Source organism: Heptranchias perlo, chromosome 2 (assembly GCF_035084215.1).
Source record: "Heptranchias perlo isolate sHepPer1 chromosome 2, sHepPer1.hap1, whole genome shotgun sequence".
NCBI lineage: Eukaryota > Metazoa > Chordata > Chondrichthyes > Hexanchiformes > Hexanchidae > Heptranchias > Heptranchias perlo.
The window spans coordinates 72983477-73007917 of NC_090326.1; the positions used below are offsets into that span (position 1 = coordinate 72983477).

General features: G+C 43.2%; 1 protein-coding gene across 2 annotated transcripts in view; it reads left to right on the plus strand.

The window, feature by feature from the left end:
- Positions 1-24171, plus strand: part of nek10 (NIMA-related kinase 10) — a 211732-nt gene extending 187561 nt beyond the window's left edge. Inside the window, exons 34-38 of one of the 2 annotated variants that reach the window (XM_068002825.1) lie at positions 13829-13939; positions 14389-14497; positions 15232-15284; positions 15585-15646; positions 22239-24171. In XM_068002825.1, coding sequence (XP_067858926.1) covers positions 13829-13939; positions 14389-14497; positions 15232-15284; positions 15585-15646; positions 22239-22290 — 387 coding nt within the window. In that variant the 3' untranslated portion in view covers positions 22291-24171. The remainder of the gene's footprint in view (positions 1-13828; positions 13940-14388; positions 14498-15231; positions 15285-15584; positions 15647-22238) is intronic. The other variant, XM_068002817.1, reaches the window with a different exon arrangement.
- The last annotated feature ends 270 nt before the right edge of the window (positions 24172-24441 follow it).

Sequence of the window (24441 nt, forward strand, 5' to 3'; positions counted from 1 at the left end):
CCATCCCTCTAGAAATAAAGGCCAATATTCTGTTTGCCTTCCAGATTACTTGCTGCACCTGTATGTTGACTTTTTGTGTTTCATGTATGAGGACACCCAGATCCCTCTGTACCACAGCATTTTGTAGTATTTCTCCATTCAAATATTTTGCTTTTTTATTTTTCCTCCCAAAGTGGATGACTTCACATTTTCCCACGTTATATTCCATCTGCCAAATTTTTGCCCATTCGCTTAACCTGTCAATATCCCTTTGCAGATACTTTGTGTCCTCATCGCAACTTGCTTTTCCACCAACTTTGTATCATCAGCAAATTTGGCCACAAGACACTCTGTTCCTTCATCCAAGTCATTGATATATATTGTAAATAGTTGAGGCCCCAGCACTGAGCCCTGCGGCACCCCACTAGTTATAGATTGCCATTTTGAAAATGACCCTTTTATCCCGACTCTTTGTTTTCTGTTAGTTAGCCAATCCTCCATCCATGCCAACACCATGAGCTCTTATCTTATGCAGTAATCTTTTATGTGGCACCTAATTGAATGCCTTTTGGAACCAAATATACTGCATCCATTGGTTCCCTTTTATCCACCCAGCCCGTTACTCCCTCAAAGAACTCTAATAAATTTGTCAGACACAATTTCCCCTTTATAAAACCATGTTGACTCTCCTTGATTGTATTATGAGTCTCCAAATGTCCTGCTACTACTTCCTTAATAATGGATTCTAGCATTTTCCCAATGACAGATGTTAGGCTAACTGGTCTATAGTTACCTGCTTTCTGTCTCACTCCCTCTTGAATAGGGGTGTTATGTTTGCAGTTTTCCAATCCACTGGGACCTTTCCAGAATCTAGTGAATTCTGGTAGATTACAACCAATGCATCCACTATCTCTGTAGCCACTTCTTTGAAGACCGTCGGATGCAAGCCATCAGGTCCAGGGGACTTGTCAGCCTTTAGACCCATTGGTTTACCTAGTACTTTTTCTCTAGTGATAATAACTGTTTTTAGTTCCTCTCTCCCCTTTGCCCCTTGATTTTCTACTATTATTGGTATATTATTAGTGTTTTCTACTGTGAAGACATACAAAATATCTGTTCAATTCCTCTGCCGTTTCCTTGTTTTCCATTATTATTTCCCCAGTCTCATCCTCTAAGGGACCAATGTTTACTTTAGCTAACCTCTTTTTATATACTTGTAGAAGCTTTTACAGTCAGTTTTTATATTTCTTGCTAGTTTACTCTCGTAATTTATGTTCTCCCTCTTTATTATTCTTTTAGTCATCCTTTGCTGTTTTTTATAGTTTTCTCAATCTTCGGGCTTACCTGTAATCTTTGCCATGTTGTATGCTTTTTCTTTTAACCTGATACCATCCTTTACTTCCTTAGTTAGCCATGGTTGGTTCATCCCTTTTGTGGAGTCTTTCCTCCTAACAGGGATATATTTTTGTTGCGAGTCATAAAATAGCTTTTTAATTGTTTGCCACTGCTTATCCACCATCATACCATCTAATCTGTTTACCCAGTCTGCTTTAGCCAATTCCACCCTCATTCCTTTATAATTGCCCTTATTTAAGTTTAATACAGTAGTTTCAGACCCAAGATCCTCGCTCTCAAACTGGATGCGAAATTCTATCATGTTATGATCACTGCTTCCCAAGGGATCCTTTACTTTGAGATCATTAATTAATCCTGTTTCATTACCCATTGCCAGATTCAAAATGGCCTGTTCCCTGACGTATTGGTCTAAGAAACAGTCCCTAATCCACTCTATGAACTCCTCCTCAGGGCTATTTTTGCCAATTTGATTTGTCCAATCTATGTGAAAGTTAAAATCGCCCATGATTATTGCATTACCTTTTTTACAAGCCCCCCTTATTTCCTTATTAATATTTTGCCCTACAGTGTAGCTACTGTTGGGGGGCCTATATACTACTCCCATCAGTGATTTCTTTCCCTTGCTATTTCCTACCTCCACCCAAATTGATTCGACATCTTGATCTTCTGAGCCAAGATCACTTCTCACTATTATACCAATTTCATCCTTTACTAACAGAGCTATCCCACCACCTTTACTTATTTTCCTATCCTTCCGAAATGTTAAATAACTTGCAGAACAAATTCACTGTTAGGCAAATAAATTATTTGATTTACATTTCCACTTTGTTCTCAGAGTTCATTTTTACTGGGGCGGATTTCTGCAGCAGGATGTGAATGGAGGAGCATGCAAGGTAGATGAGGTCAAATGGAGAATAATAGTGGGCATTTAGTTCTTGCAGGGACAGTTCATTGGGGACATGTATTCAGAATGCTTTTTCTGGTGCGACTTGGATGTTTAATAAAAATTGTTGTTTATTCGATTTGTCTTCCTGGCTGCTGCCAGTGCAGGAAGCATCTCTTCAGCCTCAGACGTATTGTTATCCTCCTCAGGGATGGCCTGAGCCTCCTTACACTTGTTGTGCAGTGACTCCTCCTCTGATAGCAAAATTGTGCAACACATAGCACATCATTATCATTTTGGATACTTTTGCCAAGCTTTGCAATTGCACATTTCCAGACAGTGGAAATTTTACTGCAGTATATCTGTGGTATCCTCTATTTGTATTGTTGTGGAGGCATGTGCCTCATTATATTTGAGTTCAGCCACAGTTTGTGGGTTTTGGACTGATGTCATGAGCCATGAGTGAAAAGGATATCCCTGGTTTCCAGGATCCATCCAGTCTAGATATTACATAATGGTGATGTAGAATGTAAGTATCATAGTAGCTTCCAGGGTCCTTGTCATCCACCTGCATGATATGATGCATACGGTTGATCACACACAGCCTCTACATTGATTAAATAGAACTTTTTATTGCTAAATGATGTAGCATTGGTAAAAGGAGCCCATATGGCTAGATGGGGTTCATCATTGAGACCCTGCACTCTTAATAACCCAGCTATCCTGAAAAACTGCAGAATCCTTCCCTGTTGCTGGTGAATATTGGTTACAAAAGTGATCAAGTCATTTACCCTAACCAAGTCATCAGTAACCTGATGCAAGCGGTAATATACTGCAGACCTAATATCATTAGGTTTAGAATATTTATGGAAAAGGACAAGGAACAAACAAATGTGAAAATATTTAACTAGAGGAAGGCTAATTTCATTGAGTTAAAAAGGAATCTTGCCCAGGTGGATTGGAATCAAATATTGGCAGGCAAAACATTAATTGAACAAAGGGAGGCCTTCAAGGAGGAGTTGGTTTGGGTACAAAGTATACACATTCCTACGAGGGAGAAAGGAAGGGCATTCAAAGCTAGAGCTCCCTAGATGACTAAAGATACAGAGAAAAAGGAGGTTTATGATGAATGTATGCTTCATAATACAGTAGAGAACCAGACTGAATACAGAAAGTACAGAGGAGATCTAAAAACGGGAATAAAAGGGGCAAAGAGAGAGTATGAGAATAGATTACCGGCTAACATAAAATGGAACCCAATAGTCTTTATAAACATATAAATAGTAAAAGGGTAGACAAAAGAAGCCTGGGACCGATTAGGGACAAAAAAGGGGAACTTCTTGTGGAGGCAGAAGGCATGGCTGAGGTACTGGATGAATACTTCGCGTCTGTCTTACAGAAGAGGATGCTGCCAAAGGATCAGTAAAGGAAGAGGTAGTAGCAATATTGGATAGTAAAAATTACAGGGCTATGGGGAAAGAGCAGGGGAATGGGACTAATTGGATAGCTCTTTCAAAGTGCCGGCACAGGCATTATGGGCCGAATATCCTCCTGTGCTGTGTCTACTATGATACTATGAAATGTCCCTGAGGTAGCTTGAAAGAAGCTCTTTAAATAGAAGTTTATTTTTAAACACATTCATAGGATGTGAGCATCTCTGACAAGGCCAGCATGTATTGCCTATCCCAAATTGCCCTTGAGAAGGTGGTGGTGAGCTGCCTTCTTGAACCGCTGCAGTCCATGTGGTGAAGGTTCTCCCAGAGTGCTGTTAGGTAGGGAGATCCAGGATTTCGACCCGGCGACGATGAAGGAACGGCGATATATTTCCAAGTCGGGATGGTGTGTGACTTGGAGGGGAATGTGCAGGTGGTGGTGTTCCCATGCGCCTCCTGCCCTTGTCCTTCTAGGTGGTAGAGGCCGCGGGTTTGGGAGGTGCTGTCGAAGATGCCTTGGCGAGTTGCTGCAGTGCATCCTGTGGATGGTACACACTGCAGCCACGGTGCACCGGTGGTGAAGGGAGTGAATGTTTAGGGTGGTGGTTGGGGTGCCAATCAAGCGGGCTGCTTTGTCCTGGATGGTGTCGAGCTTCTTGAGTGTTGTTGGAGCTGCACTCATCCAGGCAAGTGGAGAGTATTGCATCACACTCCTGACTTGTGCCTTGTCGATGGTGGAAAGATTTTGGGGAGTCAGGAGGTGAGTCACTCGCCGCAGAATACCCAGCCTCTGACCTGCTCTCATAGCCACAGTATTTATATGGCTGGTTAAGTTTTTGGTCAGTGGTGACTCCCAGGATGTTGATGGTGGGGGGATTCAATGATGCTAATGTCGTTGAATGTCAAGGGGTGGTGGTTAGATTCTCTCTTGTTGGAGATGGTCATTGCCTGACACTTGTCTGGCGTGAATGTTACTTGCCACTTATCAGCCCAAGCCTGGTTGTTGTCCAGGTCTTTCTGCATGCGGGCACGGACTGCTTCAATATCTGAGGGGTTGCGAATGGAATTGAACACTGTGCAATCATCAGCGAACATCCCCATTTCTGACTTTATGATGGAGGGAAGGTCATTGATGAAGCAGCTGAAGATGGTTGGGCCTAGGTCACTGCCCTCAGGAACTCCTGCTGCAATGTCCTGGGGCTGAGATGATTGGCCTCCAACAACCACTACCATCTTCCTTTGTGCTAGGTACAACTCCAGCCATTTGAGATTTTTCCCCCTGATTTACATTGACTTCAATTTTACTTGGGCTCCTCGGTGCCACACTCGGTCAAATGTTGCCTTGATGTCAAGGGCAGTCACTCTCACCTCACCTCTGGAATTTAGCTCTTTTGTCCATGTTTGGACCAAGGCTATAATGAGGTCTGGAGCTGAGTGGTCCTGGCGGAACCCAAACTGAGCATCGGCGAGCAGGTTATTGGTGAGTAAGTGCCGCTTGACAGCACTGTCGACTACACCTTCCATCACTTTGCTGATGATTGAGAGTAGACTGGTAGGGTGGTAATTGGCCAGATTGTATTTGTCCTGCTTTTTGTGGATAAGACATACCTGGGCAATTTTCCACATTGTCTGGTAGATGCCAGTGTTGTAGCTGTACTGGAACAGCTTGGCTAGAGGCGCGGCTAGTTCTGGATCACAAGTTTTCAGCACGACAACTGGGTTGTCATCGGGGCCCATCGCCTTTGCTGTATCCAGTGCACTCAGCTGTTCCTTGATATCATGAGGAGTGAATCGAATTGGCTGAAGACTGGCTTCTGTGATGGTGGAGATCTCGAGAGGAGGCCGAGATGGATCATCCACTCGGCACTTCTGGCTGAAGATGGTTGCAAACACTTCAGCCTTGAATTTTGCACTCACGTGCTGGGCTGTCCCGTCATTGACTATGGGGATGTTTACAGAACCTTCTCCTCCTGTTCGTTGTTTAATTGTCCACCACCATTCACGACTTGATGTGGCAGGACTGCAGAGCTTTGATCTGATCCATTGGTTGTGGGATGGCTTAGCTCTGTGTATAGCACGTTGCTTCCACTGTTTAGCATGCATGTACTCCTGGGTTGTAGCTTCACCAGGTTGGCACCTCATTTTTAGGTACACCTGGTGCTGCTCCTGGCATGCTCTTCTTCACTCCTCGTTGAACCAGGGTTGATCTCCTGGCTTGATGGTAATGGTAGAGTGAGGAATATGCCGGGCCATAATGTTACAGATTGTGGTGGAATTCAATTCTGCCGCTGCTGATGGCCCACAGTGCCTCATGGATGCCCAGTTTTGAGCTGCTAGGTCTGTTCTGAATCTATTCGAATTTGAAACTATGCTATGCAACACTATGGACGGTGTCCTCAGTGTGAAGACGGGACTTCGTCTCCACAAGGACTGTGCGGTGGTCACTCGCACCAATACTGTCATGGACAGATGGATCTGCGACAGGTAGATTGGGGAGGACGAAGACAAGTAGGTTTTTCCCTCGTGTTGGTTCGCTCACCACTAGCCGCAGGCCCAGTCTGGCAGCTATGTCCTTCAGGACTCGGCCAGCTCGGTCAGTAGTGGTGCTATCGAGCCACTCTTGGTGATGGACATTGAAGTTCCCCACCCAGAGTACATTGTGTGCCCTTGCTACCCTCAGTGCTTCCTCCAGGTAGTGCTCAAAATGGAGGGGTACTGACTCATCAGTTGAGGAAGGGCGGTAGGTGGTAATCAGCAGGAGGTTTTCTTGCCCATGTTTGATCTGATGCCACAAGACTTCATGGGGTCCGGAGTCAATGTTGAGAACTCCCAGGGCCACTCCCTCCTGTCTGTATACCACTGTGCCGCCACCTCTGGTGGGTCTATCCTGTGGTGTGACAGGACATATCCAGGCCTGGTGATGGAGGAGTCTGGGACATTGGCTGAAAGATATGATTCTGTGAGTATGGCTCTGTCAGGCTGTTGCTTGACTAGTCTGTGGGACAACACTCCCAATTTTGGTACAAGTCCCCAGATGTTAGTGAGGAGGGCTTGGTTTGCCTTTGTCATGTCCGGTGCCCAGTGGTCCAATGCCGGGAGGTCTGTCCGGTTTTATTCTTATTATGTCCTCTTGTCGCGGGATTGTAAAACTGAGAGGCTTGCTCGGCCATTTCAGAAGGCAGTTAAGAATCAACCACATTGCTGTTGGTCTGGAGTCACATATAGGCCAGACCAGGTAAAGATGGCAGGTTTCTTTCCTTAAGGACATTAGTGAACCTGATGGATTTTTACAACAATCCGGTAGTTTCATGGTCACCATTACTGATACTAGCATTTTTAAAAATTTATTTTAATTAGCTGAATTGAAATTCCCCAGCTGCCGTGGTGGGATTTCAACTTATGTCTCTGAGTTATTGGTCCAGGCCTCTGGATTACTAGTTCAGTAACATAACCACTATGCTACCGTACTGTTCAAAGCAGGAGTGACTATTAAAGCCATAGGCTGCTCCAGTCCCAGATGAAGTTTTTAAGTTGGGCAACAGAAGATCACAAAGCTCTGAGGTTGTCTCCCTGGTTAAGCCTAGATTGCCCAAACAATTATGACAGGGTCTGTAGACTCACTAGCTTAGAGCAGAGTACATAAGCAGCAGGTGAACCTGTCGCCTTGTTCCTGTGGAACTCCTCCTCATCCTCCAGCTCCCTGAGAGCTAGAGGAATTCCCAATGGAATGTCCATCCTCTACATTTAAAGGCTGGAAAGAGAGTTTGGGGTAGAAATTGGTATGCCTTGCACCCATTTTTCAGGCGTAAAACGGGCACAATGATGACAAATTAGGCTGTGGCATGGTCCATACCTGATCTGCGCATGGATTTGGGCCACTGCTAAATTTGTCAGGTCCCAGGCCTGCTCCACTGAGGATTCTTCGTCAGTCACTGCAACCTAAGCAGCAGCTGCCATGAAAATATATATACAGAAAATGCTAGAAATACTCAGCAGGTCAGGCAGCATCTGTGGAAAAAGAAACAGAGTTAACGTTTCCGGTCGATGACCTTTCATCAGAACTGGAAGAAGTTAAAGATTTAACAGTTTATAAGCATTACAAAGCCAGGCAAAGGGGGGAGGGGTTCTGCACTTGCTTAAAAACTGTTAAAGCTTTACTTCATCCAGTTTTAATGAAAGGTCATTGACCTGAAACATTGGGCTCGATTTTCGCACCCCCGAGCGGGTGCATTCGTGGCGGGGGGCTGCGAAAATCGGGGATTCCCGGGGCGGGTACGGAGCCCGGCTCCAACCCGCCCACTTCTGGGTTCCCCAGTGAGGCGCTGACATGCGCGCGCAGCCCCCGCATGTGGGACTCCCGCCAGCAATTAAAGGCGGCAGGATGCCACTTAAGGTAATTAACCAGGTACTTCAGGTCGTTTACAGACATGATTGACCTGATATTTTAGGAGGGTTGGGATTTTGAAATGAACTGAGACTGTTTACCATACTGGGGGAAACACTCCCAGTTGAAACGGACTTGTTGCAGCCATCAGCCTGTGGCAGCTGCAAAGGTCCATTTGACAGGTGGAGTGGGGGTGGAGACCCTCACTCATTGCAGGAGGCCACTTTGTCACTTTGGACAAAGTTTGGCCTCCACCACCCTCCTCCTAACGTTACAATTCACCAACTTGGAACCTCAACCCCGGTGTGCGGACACATTTACCTAGCTTGCGGACCCCCTCAAACGTACATCTTCCGGATGGGGGCCGCCGTAGTTGCAGTCATGACCTCCTCGGAGGACGAACAGCATCACCAGCCTCGCCGGCCACGTCGTCCACCTCTGACACGTGGAGCTCCACAACACAGTGCTGTGACACATCCACCTGCACAGCAGGAGGGAGAGCAACCGCAGAGAGAGATGCGTCGCAGAAGGCACTACCCTCGCCACAGGGTCTACAGAGCGAGGCTCAGCTTCCTGGACCTCTGAGGAGCAGTGCATACGGAGGCTCAGAGTCAGTCACCAGGTAGTCGCGGACATCTGCAGCCTCCTTAATGTCGAGCTGCTCCCGGATGGACCGAGCAGCATCTTCTTACCTGTCGCTGTCAAAGTTACCACTGCCCTCAACGTCTTCGCCTCTGGATCCTTCCAGGGTGCCACCGGGGACATCACCGGGGTCGCTCAGTCGTCTGCACACAAGTGCATAAGGCAGGACACTGACTGCTTGTTTCGAGGGGCCTTGCACTCTATCAACTTCCCCATGGATGACTTCAGCCAGATGAAGAGGGCAGTGGGATTCCACGCTATGGCTGGCTTCCCACGGGTGCAGGGTGTAATCGATTGCACCCGTATAGCAATACGAGCACCTCCACATGAGCCAGGACTGTTCATCAACAGGAAGGGCTATCACTCCATGAACATTCAGCTCATCTGTGACCACCGCAAGAGATTCCTTCACGTGTGCGCCAGATACCCTGGCAGCTGCCACGATTCCTTCAGCCTCGGAGTCCACCGTGCCGCCCCTCTTCCACTCACCCAACACCCGCAAGGGCTGGCTCATCGTGGACAAGGCATATCCCCTGCACACGTGGCTTATTGCACCTCTGAGCAACCCCACCACCGAGCCACAGCGTCGATATAACGACAGCCGCATCGCTACCAGGTCTACAATTGAGCATGCTATAGGGCTGCTCAAGATGCACTTCAGGTGTCTTGATCATTCTGGGGGAGCGCTTCAATACGCGCCACACAGAGTGGGATGCATTATAGTCGTCTGTTGTGCCCTGCACAACATGGCACAACAGAGAGGGGTGCTGCTGGAGGAGGCCCCATCCACATCTGCCACCCGTATTGAGGAGGAGGAGGAGGAGGACGAGGAGGAGGAACGACCCATGGGCAGAACTGCGGCTCACCTGGCTGCTTGTGAGGCCAAGGAGTCACTGATATGTGAACGGTTCGCCTAACATCAGACTATGTGAAGAGTCCAGTCCTCATCACCTGGACAGAGGAGCGGCCATACCAGCCCCCTCCCCTGCCCCCTGCACGAAACAGTGGTGCAACTACACCTACACCCACTGTAGAATGACCAATGGGTGGCATCAAGTGTGCGTGTTCATGGTGAACCCCATGAATTGGACCTGTTCCACAAGCCAGTCAAGAATGGGCAAGATGTGGCAGTAGTGGTGATAATAATAGGATTTATTGTGCATGTGGCAGAAAACAAATATAAATAAAAAACATGACAAATCGTCAAACACCCTTGTGCTCACGAAACCTTCGCCTTGCGTTTACGGGAACCCCTACGTGGTGCTACCCCTGTGGCTTCAGCAGAGGTAGTGGCAGGTTGCTGTTGTCCATGCCCTGACCGATTAGATGCTTTGCACGGACGCCCTCTGGGTTTCGGTGCCAGTGAGGGCCCCTCCAAAGACTGCTCCACCTACACCTGTGCAGGGGCAGACTCGGCCACCTGGAGAGGGGGCAGCATTGCGGGTACTGGTTGAGGGGGGGGCAACGGGTGAGACGTGGGAGCGTTTTGAGTGGCATCCCCACTTCCATGTCCCCTTTCATCATCATCCCTCTCCTGGCCCAGGCCCACATCACTCCTTCCACCCTGCTGGATGACAGTTTGGAGGACTTGTGTGAAGCCTTGGCAGGCCAGTTGTAAAGTATCTGTCAGCCTGTTTAAGGCGGCAGAATGTTGCTCACCCTGAATCCGAACGGCCGTTGTCAGGGCCTGAATGGACTCATTGTTGAGCCGTGCTTCACACTCGATGGAGGCTAGCCTTTCCTCCATCGCAGACATTCCCGCACCTACCCGTGACACTATCTCGGAGATACCCTCCTGTACCTGTGCCACCATTCCACTCATGCAGGAGTTGGACTCTTCCATCCTCTGCGCGATTGTGGAGAGTGCGCGTGGCATCTATTCCAGTACCTCGGCAATGTGCTGCTGCCGCTCGATGATTCTCCTTTTCACAGCTGGCCCCCAGGGTTCAGCATCTGGGTCCAGCTGAGAAGAGTGCTCCCACCGACGCGGACTCTCCACGGCTGCCCCTGCCACCAAGGTCTTCTCGTGCTCACGTGCGTGGTAACTCACCATGTGCAAGCCTAACTAAGTGTGGAAGAGGACCCACCGAGGTGTATGTATCTGCGCTGGTGGATGGATGGCTCAGATGTGACGATGGACCCTCAGAGGCCGGCAGGTCCTCTGAGGAGTCGCCCTCCACGGTCATGGCGGTCGCAGATGGGCCTGCAAGAGAACAGAAAGCGATATTAAGCATGTGGACAGATGTTGAGATGCTGCAGATGCCAAGTGATGTTAAGATCATTCGCTATCATGAGTGCTGAGTGTTAGCTTTCTGTCACCAGCTGCTTGTGCAATCCCAGTCTCGGCATCCGCCACAGACAGGCACTCCAGCGTGCGGCTTATCTCCAGTGCCTGCTGCTCCGTGTCTGTTAGTGCCAGCTGGTGTAGCGGGCCCCCTCCGGTCCTTGCCCTATCCCGGGCATTCTGGCATCTCTTCTCCTATCAAGGCAAAACACAGAGGCGTGATTGAGTGATGGTTGCATGGTGACCCGCTGCATGCATTGGGTGGGTAGGGTTGAGCGTGAGAGAGATGCATGGGAGGGTGCGTGTGCAACATAGCCATGATATTGTATGCGTGGTAGTGTTCGAATGGGAACAGGGGCAGTGAGTATGTGCAGGCAAGGTGAGGATGATAGTTGAGTGGATGTGAGGAGTGATGCGAGAGCGTTGTGGTGGCAGTGCAGAAGGGGTTGTGTGGTCGTGGAGGTGATGTGGAAGACGGAGTGTGGGAGAATGCGTAAGTATACTCACTTTGGCTGACCTGGTTAGGTCATTAAATCTCTTCCTGCACTGCACCCAGGTTCGTGGCACATTGCCGCTGCTGGTGACCTCCTCGGCCACCTCCAGCCAGGCCTTCTTGGTAGTGGAGGGAGGGCACTTCCTCCCATCAGATGGGAAAAGGATTTCCCTCCTCCTCCTCACCCCTCGAGCAGAACCTGGAGTGAGGAGTCTGAAAACCTTGGGGCAGCCTTTCCTCTGGCCTGCTCCATGGTTCAAAATTGGTTGTTTGCTGCAGGAGGAGCATTGGTGGCCTACCCCTTTAAATAGAGCTCCTCCAGCTGACAGCCTATGCTGCGCATGCGCAGTCCGCCCACTGCGCAGCTTTCCAGCGTGAAACCCGGAAGCAAAGGTAAGTACCTTCAATCAAGCTGCGATTGCATGCAGAGCACCCCCATTTCACCGGGCGCATTACCCACGCGCCCAGTCAACCCCCCGCTGTGAACCCGCCGCCCTCCTAATATCGGGCCCATTAACTCTGTTCCTCTCTCCACAGATGCTGCCTGATCTGTTGAGCGTTTCCCGCTTTTCTGTTTTTATTTCAGATTTCCAGCATCTGCAATATTTTGCTTTTATTTTACATATTTTTATATATTCCACAGTCTTTGCGTTCGGACTCCACACCCCGTCCCCGATGCCGCACTACCCGCCCTCCCGCAACTTCTCTTTGGGCCGCTGCCAACAAGGGATGGAGCCCTACATTCATTGCCTTCAAATGCGTGTGCTGCCAGGCACAAGCAGATCGCGCAAGTAATAATGAGGCCCAAGACCCAATTTCGGGCTGGTCTCGGGCCTCCCAGTAGGGATGCGGTATTGGTTATGCGCCCAAGAACGAGGCGTAACCAATTACTACCCCTTTAACTCTCCACAGTGGCTGGAGGTTTTATTTTAAAAAGGAACAAAATATCTAATTTTAAAATGATTATAAATTATGGATTCGGCATGAATGCAAAGTAAAGGCCTGCAATGGTAAATTTATCTTTTCTGACGCACCTCAATGTTGTGCCACTCCCTGTTGTTTTTTATTGAATAAAGAAGTAAATTATTGTTCATTTAATATACAGTACAGATTAATAATAGAGTCTGGGAATGTCTTTTCATAAATTGTTGCTTGAACCATAGTATGATAGGATTTGCATTGGAGATTAATTTTCTTAAATTATTTGCATAGGCTGAAACTTTTGACAAAAATTAAAATCTTTAGCAATCCTAAAATCTCTCACAATGAGCATCTAACATAATGTAATTTTTAATTTGTCAAAATACAAAAGCTAGTACTCTAACAATTCTAGTAAATTTTAGTTTAGGTATTTTATTTTCATTGTAATTTCATAAGTTAAATACATTTGAAGTATCCCAAGGGAAGCTGGACTGCCCGTGTTAAATTATCACTCCTGCAAGGCAAAAACTTAATTTTTCATCATAGTTTCTAAGAAGAGAAACAATTCATTTTATTAAGAAATTGTAATCTTTTCTTGAAAATATAAACTACTAGAAAGAATGCAAGAGGAAGTTATCAAGTGAAAAGACAGGTTTCATGCTCATTAAAGTAAAAGGTGCTTTCATTTCAAGCAAATGTTAGCATCAACCATTCTCAGGTCAGCCAGCTGCGAGTCAAACTCTCTACACCACTTCAAATCCAATCTCTGAACAACATCTTCTAGTGCACCAGCGTGACATTTCCAATTCACACCAGCAATTCTATGGCCTCTCTGAGTGTGAGATTGACAATTAGGGTTCAATAGGGGCATCTTTGCAGCTGAACCAGTAGAACCTCATTTGAGGCGACTCAAACACATTTCACTAAATCATTAGCAGAGAGAGGAGACCTTCATTTTATGTCTGATTTGGATTCAAACCCAGGCCCCAGAGGTGAAAAGAGCAGTAAGCTAACCTCATTGCATCACCCAGTTGAGGACAATTCATTTTTTTTTAAACTTTAAAAAAAATTTTGTACAAAGAGGTAAGTGATCGTAAGAACAGTATGGTGATTGTATTGTTCCTGATGTTCCCCAATGGCAGTTATAAATGGAAATAAATACAGAATGAGTGATACTGCTATACTTTTCACATCACATGCATGAAGTGATGCCGCTTTGACATTCCTGCATTCATGTTTTGTTTTGAAACTTAGGTTACATTTCGTAATGCATGTTTGGCGCTTTTGGATTGTTTAATGAGATCACAATACATACTGTGCATTATGATGTATAAAAATTGTTGAATGCAGTATCTCCAGACTCCAATATTGAGAAACTATATTGATTTTTCTCTAAGTATGAATTAGTGAAAAGCTCTCACATTTTAAGAATTTTTCTCCTCTTTCCTCACAGCTTCCACCTACTTTACATCACAACTTTCGAAAAAGTGTTATTGAAAGATTTAAAAAGTCATTATTCAGTCCACAGAGCAACCCCTGCAACTTGAAGGCAGAGCTTAAAAAGGTTTGTTGTTATAACACAGATAAAATGATCAGATGCAAATATCTGAAAGTTCAATATTCAGTCATTTCAAAGATATACTTCTAAACCACAGAGATCTTCAACGTGAACGGATTATAATGGGGTAATTTCACATGTCAAAAATCACAGAAAGCATCTGCCCAAATTACTGATGTGCAAGAGATTAAATCCACATATAACCTGGAATCTGAATCATTTGTATAATGAGTTAATGTATTTAAATATTCAGTGACTTTTCTTAATAACTAATTCCAAATTGGATTAATATATTGTGGAAAGATGACCAAATGAGTATAGATTACAAATATCAAACAAAATGTACTTCTTCACTAGTGCATTCTTACATACCTTGGTTCTGTGCAGCAGATTTGACTGCCTAAATCATGCTGTTAGCAGATGTATAACATATCCTAATAGTATTTTTCCGATAGCTCTTTCAAGGGTCTCCTGAACTGATTGAACTGAACTTCGTGACAGCGGATTGTAATTTAATGCGTCAGACATCAAGAGAGAATGCAGCGTTCCCTGGAGACCGGGCAGGTAATAATCATTTAATAGAAACCTGGCCTATCTCACAAAGCTTATTGAACTCTGCAGTGTTATTTATGAGTGAGGAAAACCAAACAACTTGTGATCAAATGCCCTGTCATTTTACTTGTAATGCATTGTCTATACTTTGGAACTACTCTGATCAAGCAACTGTTTATTTTAAATAAAATATCTTGTATACACAATGATTACAAATTGCCTAATTACAAAAACAACCAAAATATTTTGCTTGTGAGGTGTAAAAACAAGAAGTACTTGCATTTATATGTAGCACCTTTAACATAATAACTGAAAGTATGGTTGAGGAGATAAATTTTGAGGAAGCTTTTAAAGGTGGGGAGAGAAGCAGCAAAGCACAGGGGTTTAGGGAGGGAGGTCCGGAGAATAGGGCTGAGATGACTCTTAATAATAATGCAAGACCCCTACCAACTAAAATGTTTGTTGCAAAATGAACTTATGTTGTAATGATGTGAGAATATAGACCATTAAATGTTCGTTAAATTCGGCAGGACTTCTGCATTACCTGCATTTCCGGGTTTCCCAGCTGCTATGACCCCCCCCAACCCCGTTCCTTTCCCGTAAGTAATGCCATAATGTTTTAAATGGAATGCCAAATAGTCATGTAGTAGTGGGCCAGTCCCTTGCACATCTGTTACATGAACCTGTGAATTTATTTGCTGCTGTGTTATTTTTGATTATTATTATTCCTCCTCAACAAACTCCAGTGAATACCTACAGCTATGAATATGAGGAAGGAATAACATACGAGCAAATGCAGGTTAGTGTTTCACCATATGCCTGTTGAACTATACTTGACTTTTTAACAATGGTTTAACTTTTAATTAATTTGAAAAATTTAGCGACACCGCATTTTATTTGTTTTGTTTCAAAAACTTGATCTAGCAAAAATGTTGGATTCTGTCTAATTCTCCTAGTTGTACAATGTTCAGTACAAATTTAAGTAAAAAAAATATTTTTACAAATATTTAATTTAAAAACATTTATATTTTTGAAAGACACGGAGTTAAAAAATACTATTTTTGTTTATTTACACTTTTTCTGTTTGATTCATATATAGACCATGATTGAAGAAGTTCTAATTGAAAGTGGTTATTACGATATCCTGAACACTGTTAACAGGCGAGTTTATACACAGAGTTCCACTATTGTTCACTAATGGTTTTGAAGACACTGTTTTGTTGCTGTTTCACTTTGGTTTACAGTAATTATTAGAGCAACTGCTATAAAGAAACACATTTTATTTCAATCACAATGATATCCATTTAGTTAAAGTTAAAGCTACAGCAATACAACAACAACTTGCATTTATATAGCGCCTTTAGCATAGTAAAACATCCCAAGGCGCTTCACAGGAGTGTTCTCAAACAAAATATGACACCGAGCCACATAAGGATATATAAGGACAGGTGACCAAAAGCTTGGTCAAAGAGGTAGGTTTTAAGGAGCATCTTAAAAGAGGTAGCGAGGCGGAGAGGTTTAGGGAGGGAATCCCAGAGTTTAGGGCCAAGGCAGCTGGAGGCATGGCCGCCAATGCTGGAGCAATTAAAACTGAGGAGGCACAGGCAAGAATTGGAGGAGCGCAGGGATCTCGGAGGGTTGTAGAGCTGGAGGAGGCTATCGAGATAGGGAGGAGTGAGGCCATGGAGGAATTTAAAAACAAGGATGAGAATTTTAAAATTGAGGCGTTCCTGGACCGGGAGCCAATGTAGGTCAGCGAGCACAGGGGTGATGGGTGAACGGGACTTGATGCGAGTTAGGATACAGGAAGCAGAGTTTTGAATGAACTCAAATTTATGGAGGGTGGAAGATGGGAGGCCGGCCAGGAGAGAATTGGAATAGTCAAGTCTAGAGGTAACAAAGGGTTTCAGCAGCAGATGAGCTGAGGCAGGTGTGAAGATGGACGATGTTACGGAGGTGGAAGTAGGCGGTCTTGGTGATGGAGCGGATATGTGGTCGGAAGCTCATCTCAGGGTCTAATAGGACGCAATGTTACGAACGGTTTGGTTCAACCTCAGTTAGTGGACAAGGAGAGGGATGGTGGCTAGGGAACGGAGTTTGTGGTAGGGACCGAAGACAATGGCTTCGGTCTTACCAATATTTAGTTGGAGAAAATTTTTGCTCATCCGGTACTGGATATCGGTCAAGCAGGCCTCTCCATAGTAAGGGTGGTGGAAATAGACTAATAAAAAAAAATCCAACTTTGACCACTCTTATTTACAGACAATGTAACAAAACCATGAACCATTATTTGTTGTGTTAGTTACATCGAGACTACAGCACAGAAACAGGCCATTCAACCCAACTGGTCTATGCCAGCGTTAATGCTCCACACGAGCCTCCTCCCTCCCTACTTCATCTAAACGTATCAGCATACCCTTCTATTCCATTCTCCTTCATGTGATTATCTAGTTTCCCTTTAAATGTATCTATGCTATTTGCCTCAACTATTCCTTGTGGTAGCATGTTCCACATTCTTACCACTGTTTGGGTAAAGAATTTCTCCTGAATTCCCTATTGGATTTATTAGTGACTATCTAATATTGATGACCTCTAGTTTTGGACTCCCCCACAAGTGGAAACATTTTCTCTACATTTTCCCAATCAAACTCTTGTATTATCTTAAAATCCTCTATCAGGTCACCCCTCAGCCTTCTCTTTTCTACAGAAAAGAGCCCCAGCCGGTTGAGCCTTTCCTGATAAGGATATCCTCTCCATTCTGGTATCATCCTTGGCAATCTTTTTTGCACCTTCTCCAATGCCTCTATATCCTCTTTATAATATGGAGACCAGAACTGTTCACAGTACTCCAAGTGTGGTCTAACTAAGGTTCTGTACAAGTTTAGCATAACTTCTCTGCTTTTCAATTCTATCCCTCCTAGATATGAACTCCAATGCTTGGATTGCCTTTTTTATGGCCTTATTAACCTGCATGACCTACTTTTAGTGATTTATGTATCTGTACCCCGAGGTCCCTTTGCTCCACCATCACATTTAAACTCTTATTATCCAAGCAGAATGTGGCCTCCTTATTCTTCCTACCAAAATACACCATCTCACACCTATCTATATTGAAATTAATTTGCCAATTACACACCCATTCTGTAAGTTTATTAATGTCTTCTTGCATTTTGATGCAATCTTCCTTTGTGTTAACTCCCCCCCCCCCCCCCCCCACCCTCCAAAAATTATGAAATTGTACTTCCAATTCCCGAGTCCAAATTGTTAATGTAAATTGTGAACAACAGTGATCCCAGCATCAATTCCTGTGACAAACCACTTCCTTTTGCCTGTCTGTGCAGCTATCCTTAACCCCTGGTCTCTGTTTTCTGTTTTGTAGCCAGTTTGCTATCCACTCTACTACCTGTCCTCTATCTCCACATGCTCTGACCTTAGTCATGAGTCTACAATGCGGCACCTTTTCGAAGGCATTTTGAAAGTCCAAATATATTACATCTACTGCATTATCCTTGTCTACTCTTCCTGTTACTTCTTCGAAGAATTCAACGAGGTTGGTCAAGCATGACATTCCCTTCTGAAATCCGTGCTGACTACTCTATTATATTTTTGTTTTCTTGCTCTGTAATCATGACACGTTTCAGCCACATTTGCACTGTTGTCTTATTTAGCAGTATCCCTGAACTGCTTTTCCTTGGGAATGGTCATCAATTAAACTTGCTCAACTAAAAAAACAACTGACATATTAGGGGTAATTCTATGAAATTGTGGTCCTGGTGCACTCATTCTGTGTGCATACCAGGAATTCAGCCATCCATTATGAATAGAAAATTGTGGGAAGCATGCACCTGAATTCCTGAAAAGCACTCCCAGAAAATAAGGCTCCATACTGGGAGCGTGATTTCATAAATTAACCCGTACAATGTACAGAACTTATCATGAAGCTAGATTTTGAGCACTGTTGTATTTTGGGAATTTTCACCTTTTTCCATGGAACGGATTTGGATAACATTACAGGAGGTGCTTTTAAATTTAAGGCATCAGGTTTCGCTCAGTGGTAGCACTCTTGCCTCTGAGTCATAAGGTCATGAGTTCAAGCCCCACTCCATAGACTTAAACACAGAATCAAGGGATTCTGAGGGATTGATGCATTGTCTGAGGATGAGATGGTCAAGATGTAAAAAAATCCCATGACACTATTTGAAGAAGAGCAAGGGACTTCTAGTGTCCTGTCCCCTTTACCATAAGGTCAGGAATGGAGCTGTTCACTGATGATTCCACAACTCCTCTGATAATGAAGCAGCCCATGCTGGTCTACAACAGCACCTGAATAACATCTAGCCTGGGTTGACAAGTAGCAAATAATATTTGCACCACGTAAGTGAAATGCCCATCTCAAACAAGCAGCCCAGCTATCTCCTTGATCTTCAATGGTACCACCATGTCCAAGTCCCCCATCAACAACATCTTGAGGGTCATCATTGACCAGAAAATTAACTAGACCAGCCATATCAACACCATGGCTACAAATGCTGGGTAGAGACTGGTTACTCTGCAATGAGTGCCTCAACTTCTTACCTCTCAAAGCCTCTCCACTATTTACAAAGCTCATCAGGAGGATGATTAAATGCTTAGCACTCACCTAGATGGGTGCAACTGCAACAACGCTGAAGAAGGCTGACACCATCCAGGACACAGCAGTTTGCTTGATCAGTGCCCCTGCCATTGGACCCAATATTCACATCCTCTACTGCAAGCACACTGTGGCTGCAGTCTACATAATGATGCACTGCAGCAACTCACCAAGGTGTCTATGACAGCAACTCCCTCTCCTGTGACCTCTACCATTGAAAAGGACAAGAACAACAATGTTGTGGGAACACCATCACCTCCCTGTTCCCCTCCAGGTCACACACCATGCTGACTTGGACATATACCCTTGTTCCATCATCATAGATCAAAAGCCTTGGTTTTCCTACTTAGCACCACTGGGCTGCAGCGATTCAAGACTTTCTTAGGGCAACGAGGGATAGGCAACAAATGTGGCCTTGCCAGCATCGGCCACATAATGAGAACAAACAAAAAAAAAACATCCGGTGAGGTTTGTTATTTTTCTTGTTTGTGAAGATGGATCTGAAGTTAGTTGAAGTAACTGAGATTTTGTTACAGCTGGTGCTCTGTATATTCACTTGCTGGCTGTAAATAAAGCAGCTTAACAGTTCGTATCAGTCTCTCTTCACTTAAGTATTAATCAGGCCTCTTACCAAAAGACTGGAGAAGTGCCTGTGAGGTCTAATGTGAAGGACACGATACCAGTTGAGATGACAATGGGGACCTATTGTTACACTTCTGGGTTACACTGTTGTATAATCAGATATTAGACAGTACTGACAAACTCTTGTATATAAGAGACACAGAATCAGCTTACAGGAAGGACCAGCTGAACCCGAGAGAATATCCAAGACCAACCTGAAATTTGTTGAAGGCTCTCTGTGTTCCTTTTGGAAAATGATTACACAGTGAACTTCCATTCTTTACAAAATAAGACCTTTTTCTAGAAAAGATATTGGTGTTTGAATTGTGATTGTTGAATGAATAGGTTGTTGTGGTTCATGGCAAGCTGCCAATCTTATATAATCAAACTACAACCCCCTGAGCACGCAGAAGTTATTCAATACAGTGTTGTTTTAAAACTCTTATGTACATTTATTTTCATTTTAAATATAAATACGATTGTGATTTGAGTGATACAATTTAATTATATTAATTAGAGTTGATTGAAATAGGTCCAATAGAATGTTTACTTCTGCCTGGAACAAAAAAAACAAATCTATTTTTACAAGACTTGAAGGATATATTCAGAATGCTATTAGAGTTGGACATCTAATAAATTATTTGAATAAGCCCTCATTTACATATGCAAATTGAATTAGCAAGAACAGAGATTTTCTGTTTAACTCAAATGGTCTATACATTGGCAGACATTGTGCTGGTCGGGGCTCCTCTACCCGATGGCGAATGCGCTAGCAGACACCCAATCATATCACTTCAAGATGTGCATGCCTGTGTAACTGTTATGCTGGAAGGTGCTTCAGAAGCATCCCAATCATAGCATGCCATCCAATATATGTTACCAAATGAAAGAAAGCATGCCAGAGTGATTAGGAATCAGCGCTACCTATTTGGTTATACCTGCCAAGGTACCACCAACTGTTTCTACAAGCCCTGGAAAACCTACCTGGGAATGACCATGGGAACCTGCCTTTTCAGGGTCTGGGTCAGCAGAGAGGTAGATACCAAGCTATGCCTTCTGCTATTAGGACACCTGTGACTAACATGCAGCATCAATTTGCACATGTGCAGGGACAGTAACGGTCAACTGTGGCCTGAAACTTGGCTGCATCTTCTTGCAGGTATACTGCAGAGCTGACTTGTGGGATGGTGCTGTGGAGTTGGCACAAAGGGCAAACATCCCATGCAGCACCACTTCTACTTCAGCCATTAAAGAGGAGACTGGTTGCTGGGCTGTGGCATCACTTGTCCTCAGACTCATACCTGCAGCTCTGAGTCCCTTTCCTTTCATCTTGGTCTGTTGCATCTTAATTCCTTGCCCCTTCAACATCGGCAAGGACTACTAATGGCTTGAGATACCTTTTAATGCTCTTCAGATGCTTCCAGAATTTTTATCTCCATCCTTGCAACAGCCCCCTTTAATTGTCCACATCTCTTTAACTTTGACTTATAAACATTTTTTCTCTCTCTGGACCTGTCTGAGTTTACACTTGGAGTTATGAATAATTATGCAAGTGTGCTATTTGCACTTGAGATTCAGGTGGGCTTTAAAGCAGTAAAATCAGCCCCACTAATTTTGAACATAATGCTGGGCAACAATTTAAATCATATGGGATAGCCAAGCCAAGACAGTTTCAGTACAGCTGGTAACAGACTCTCTCTGCATTGTGCTGGAACAAGGGGTTCTGCAATCCAAACCAGGATCTGTGACAAGGCTACATAGGGAGGAGGACCTATATCTTATGAGAGCATGCAAAGAGACTCCAGATTTGTTGCGCAAGACCTCCCAGAATACAATTAATCAGGGAAATCTAGAAAGATTAAACAGCACAGGACTAACTGGATCTCAGCAGGCTGGCCCCAAACGAGGCCACGTGAGTTGAGTATCATTATCAGGAACTACTTTTGATTCAACAGTGTAGAATGAAACAAATAGACAGGAACCAAAGTGTTCCAGCAGATTGTACTATAGTTGACCTGGGAGCACTTGTTGCTGGGCAGCGGAATGGAAAAGATGTTTTTCCCCCAGCATTGAAGAGCATAAGAAAAAATACACTTTTTAAAAAAAAAGAGATTAAATATTAAAGTAGAATCAAAAAATGTTTAAAATTGTAAATGCTAGAAATCTGTAACAAAAACAGAAAATGCTGGAAATACACAACAGGTCTTTCAGAGGAATGGATGTAAATCTGAGTTTATATCCATTACCCCATCTTCTTTTTCTTTCAGATGCTGACTGACCTGTTGTGCATTTCCAGCATTTTCTATTTTTGTTAAAGAAATAGAATTATTTATTTGTGTTCAGCAGTTTCAAAGAAATGTCTTCAATTGTAAAGGAATGAGTTTGTACAATCTTAACCAGAAATAGTGCCTGGTTTCTTCTTTCAAAGACCATTACCAATAATTCCATTTTCCTTTTTGCTAGACCCACAATACAGTAATTCTCTCAATTTTTCTGTTTCAGGAATCACACTTACCCATGGGCAATCAAGAACCACATGACTGTAAGGCGATAGCCTTCCTTTCAGAGTTTCATAAGAAATCATCAAGAAATGCACAACAGAACTACCTTCACACAGGATTATAGGAAGGGGTTATTGGATACACATTTATTGCTTGAAATGCAAATTGAACTATATTACTATGCAGTGTATACCATAAATATTTCCTATCCAATGTATTCTTTATAGGAAGAACTGAATTACTTCAAAGGGATTTCTGCATTTATTGCTTAAAATGCAAAATAAGTTGATTCATTTATTATTGTGTTACTTGTGTGGAGTTCTTGTTTATTCAAAATGGTAAAGGTTTAAGATTGGTATGCAACAAAGTATTGTGAATGTGGGCTCAGACTACCACTGATGTCACAGCTAAATAACAATGTTGTTTTCTTCTCATGGCTTTTTGCTTGAATTGGTACAATAGACTCAACCTATAAAAATGCATTCTCTATATTATCTGGTTGTCTGTAAATGAGACAACCTGATAAACTATGAGGAATCATCTTAAAGGACTGATTATCATCATGTTTAGTAACATACAACATCTATATAATACAGATGCTTTTCAATCACACCTTCAAAATTTTGAAGATAATGACTTTTTGGTGAAGAAACTAGTCCTATCTTGTGTTTAAAAGCAGTAACAGTTTCCCTTCCAGTGCAAACAGCATAAAGCACAGTAGCAGCTTATTTCATGAGACAATTTCAGCTGCATTGAGGTGTTCTCAGTGAAGAGTGAAAGGATAGTTGTGAACCCATTAGAATACAGAATTCTCCACAGGTATGATTAGATAATCAGTGTAATAGATCCATATGGGCTGAGCAGATATTGTAACACTATCATTATATTGCTTTCTAATTCAACTAGGAGAAAAAAGAAAACCAGCTACAGAAAATTTCAATTGAAAATTAAAAATATTGATTGTTTTCAATTAATACTATTTATCTCCTCTATCTGTAGGTTATCTAGTCTGATTTACTTGTGTTATTAAAATCTTATACCTCTGCTGCCTGATGTGTATCTGCAATAGCATATATAATTGGTTTCAATGTGCAGAAGCATCAACCATTTCTTCATTAGAGTTTATCTAAAAGTGACAGTATATTAATCAAACTGAAGTAGAAAATGACATGGGGGAAAGGGGTTACTTTCATATTTTTGCTAGCATGTTATTACTATATTACTCAATGTAATGTAGCTGTAAGTGTTGATTCAGATGCAACACCAGTACTGGCTGTGGCTATACCTGCACCCATAAAGAATGTAGCTATAGGTGATGGCTTTCTCTTTCCTCATTTTAGTACCACTAATGTACTTCAAACACAAAAGTAGAACTCTTAGTTTCAAAATACTTTGCTGCTTCAGAATAAAGCTAAAAGGATTGAGCTCACATCATAAGATGCACTAATGTTACTGAATGTTCATTAGTAATAGCTGCTCATATGTGACTTACTTTCTGATTTAAGCTGTACCTCATTGTGAATGTACCAGTATTATTAGAGCCCAAAAGACTCAAGTAGCTTCCTAGACCTCTGATCTCTGTGACTCGATCATCATTTACAGTTTTCACTAATTCTTCAAAGTCTAATGGCTTCTCGGATTTGATAGTCCACATAGAAAACCGGTCACTTAATTGTGACTCAGGCACATAATTTTAAGCAACAAAAAAGAGTTGGAAAAGTGTCACCCATTTATTAACTTTTTGATTGTTAATGTAACAATAATGGTATGGTATTGCATTTAAATAGATCTTTAAGGAAATTTAAATATTACTCACCTATGCTGTGCAAATTGAGTGAATAGTGTATTTAAAAATAAGTTTTTGTTCATGTTTGTAACTTGTACAGCAATATGTTAAGAGACATTTACAAAAGTTGGTATGTTTTATTTTTGTTATACCTGAAAATTCTCTATATTGTACTGAATGGTTAAAAATAAAATCTATAATGAACATTTCCCTGTTTAGCGTAATTTCCATTTTTAATTAAAAGATTGATTAAAACTAATAGTTATCAGTTGGTCAAGTTACCATTTAAGTTGTAAAATATCAAATTAAGAGTTCTGTGATTTATATTAACCAGAACCACTTTGCTCCCGTGTCTGTTCATGCAGAAGGAAGTGTGACATAAAACAGCTTTAAAAGAAATAACTAATTTTTTCAAAAA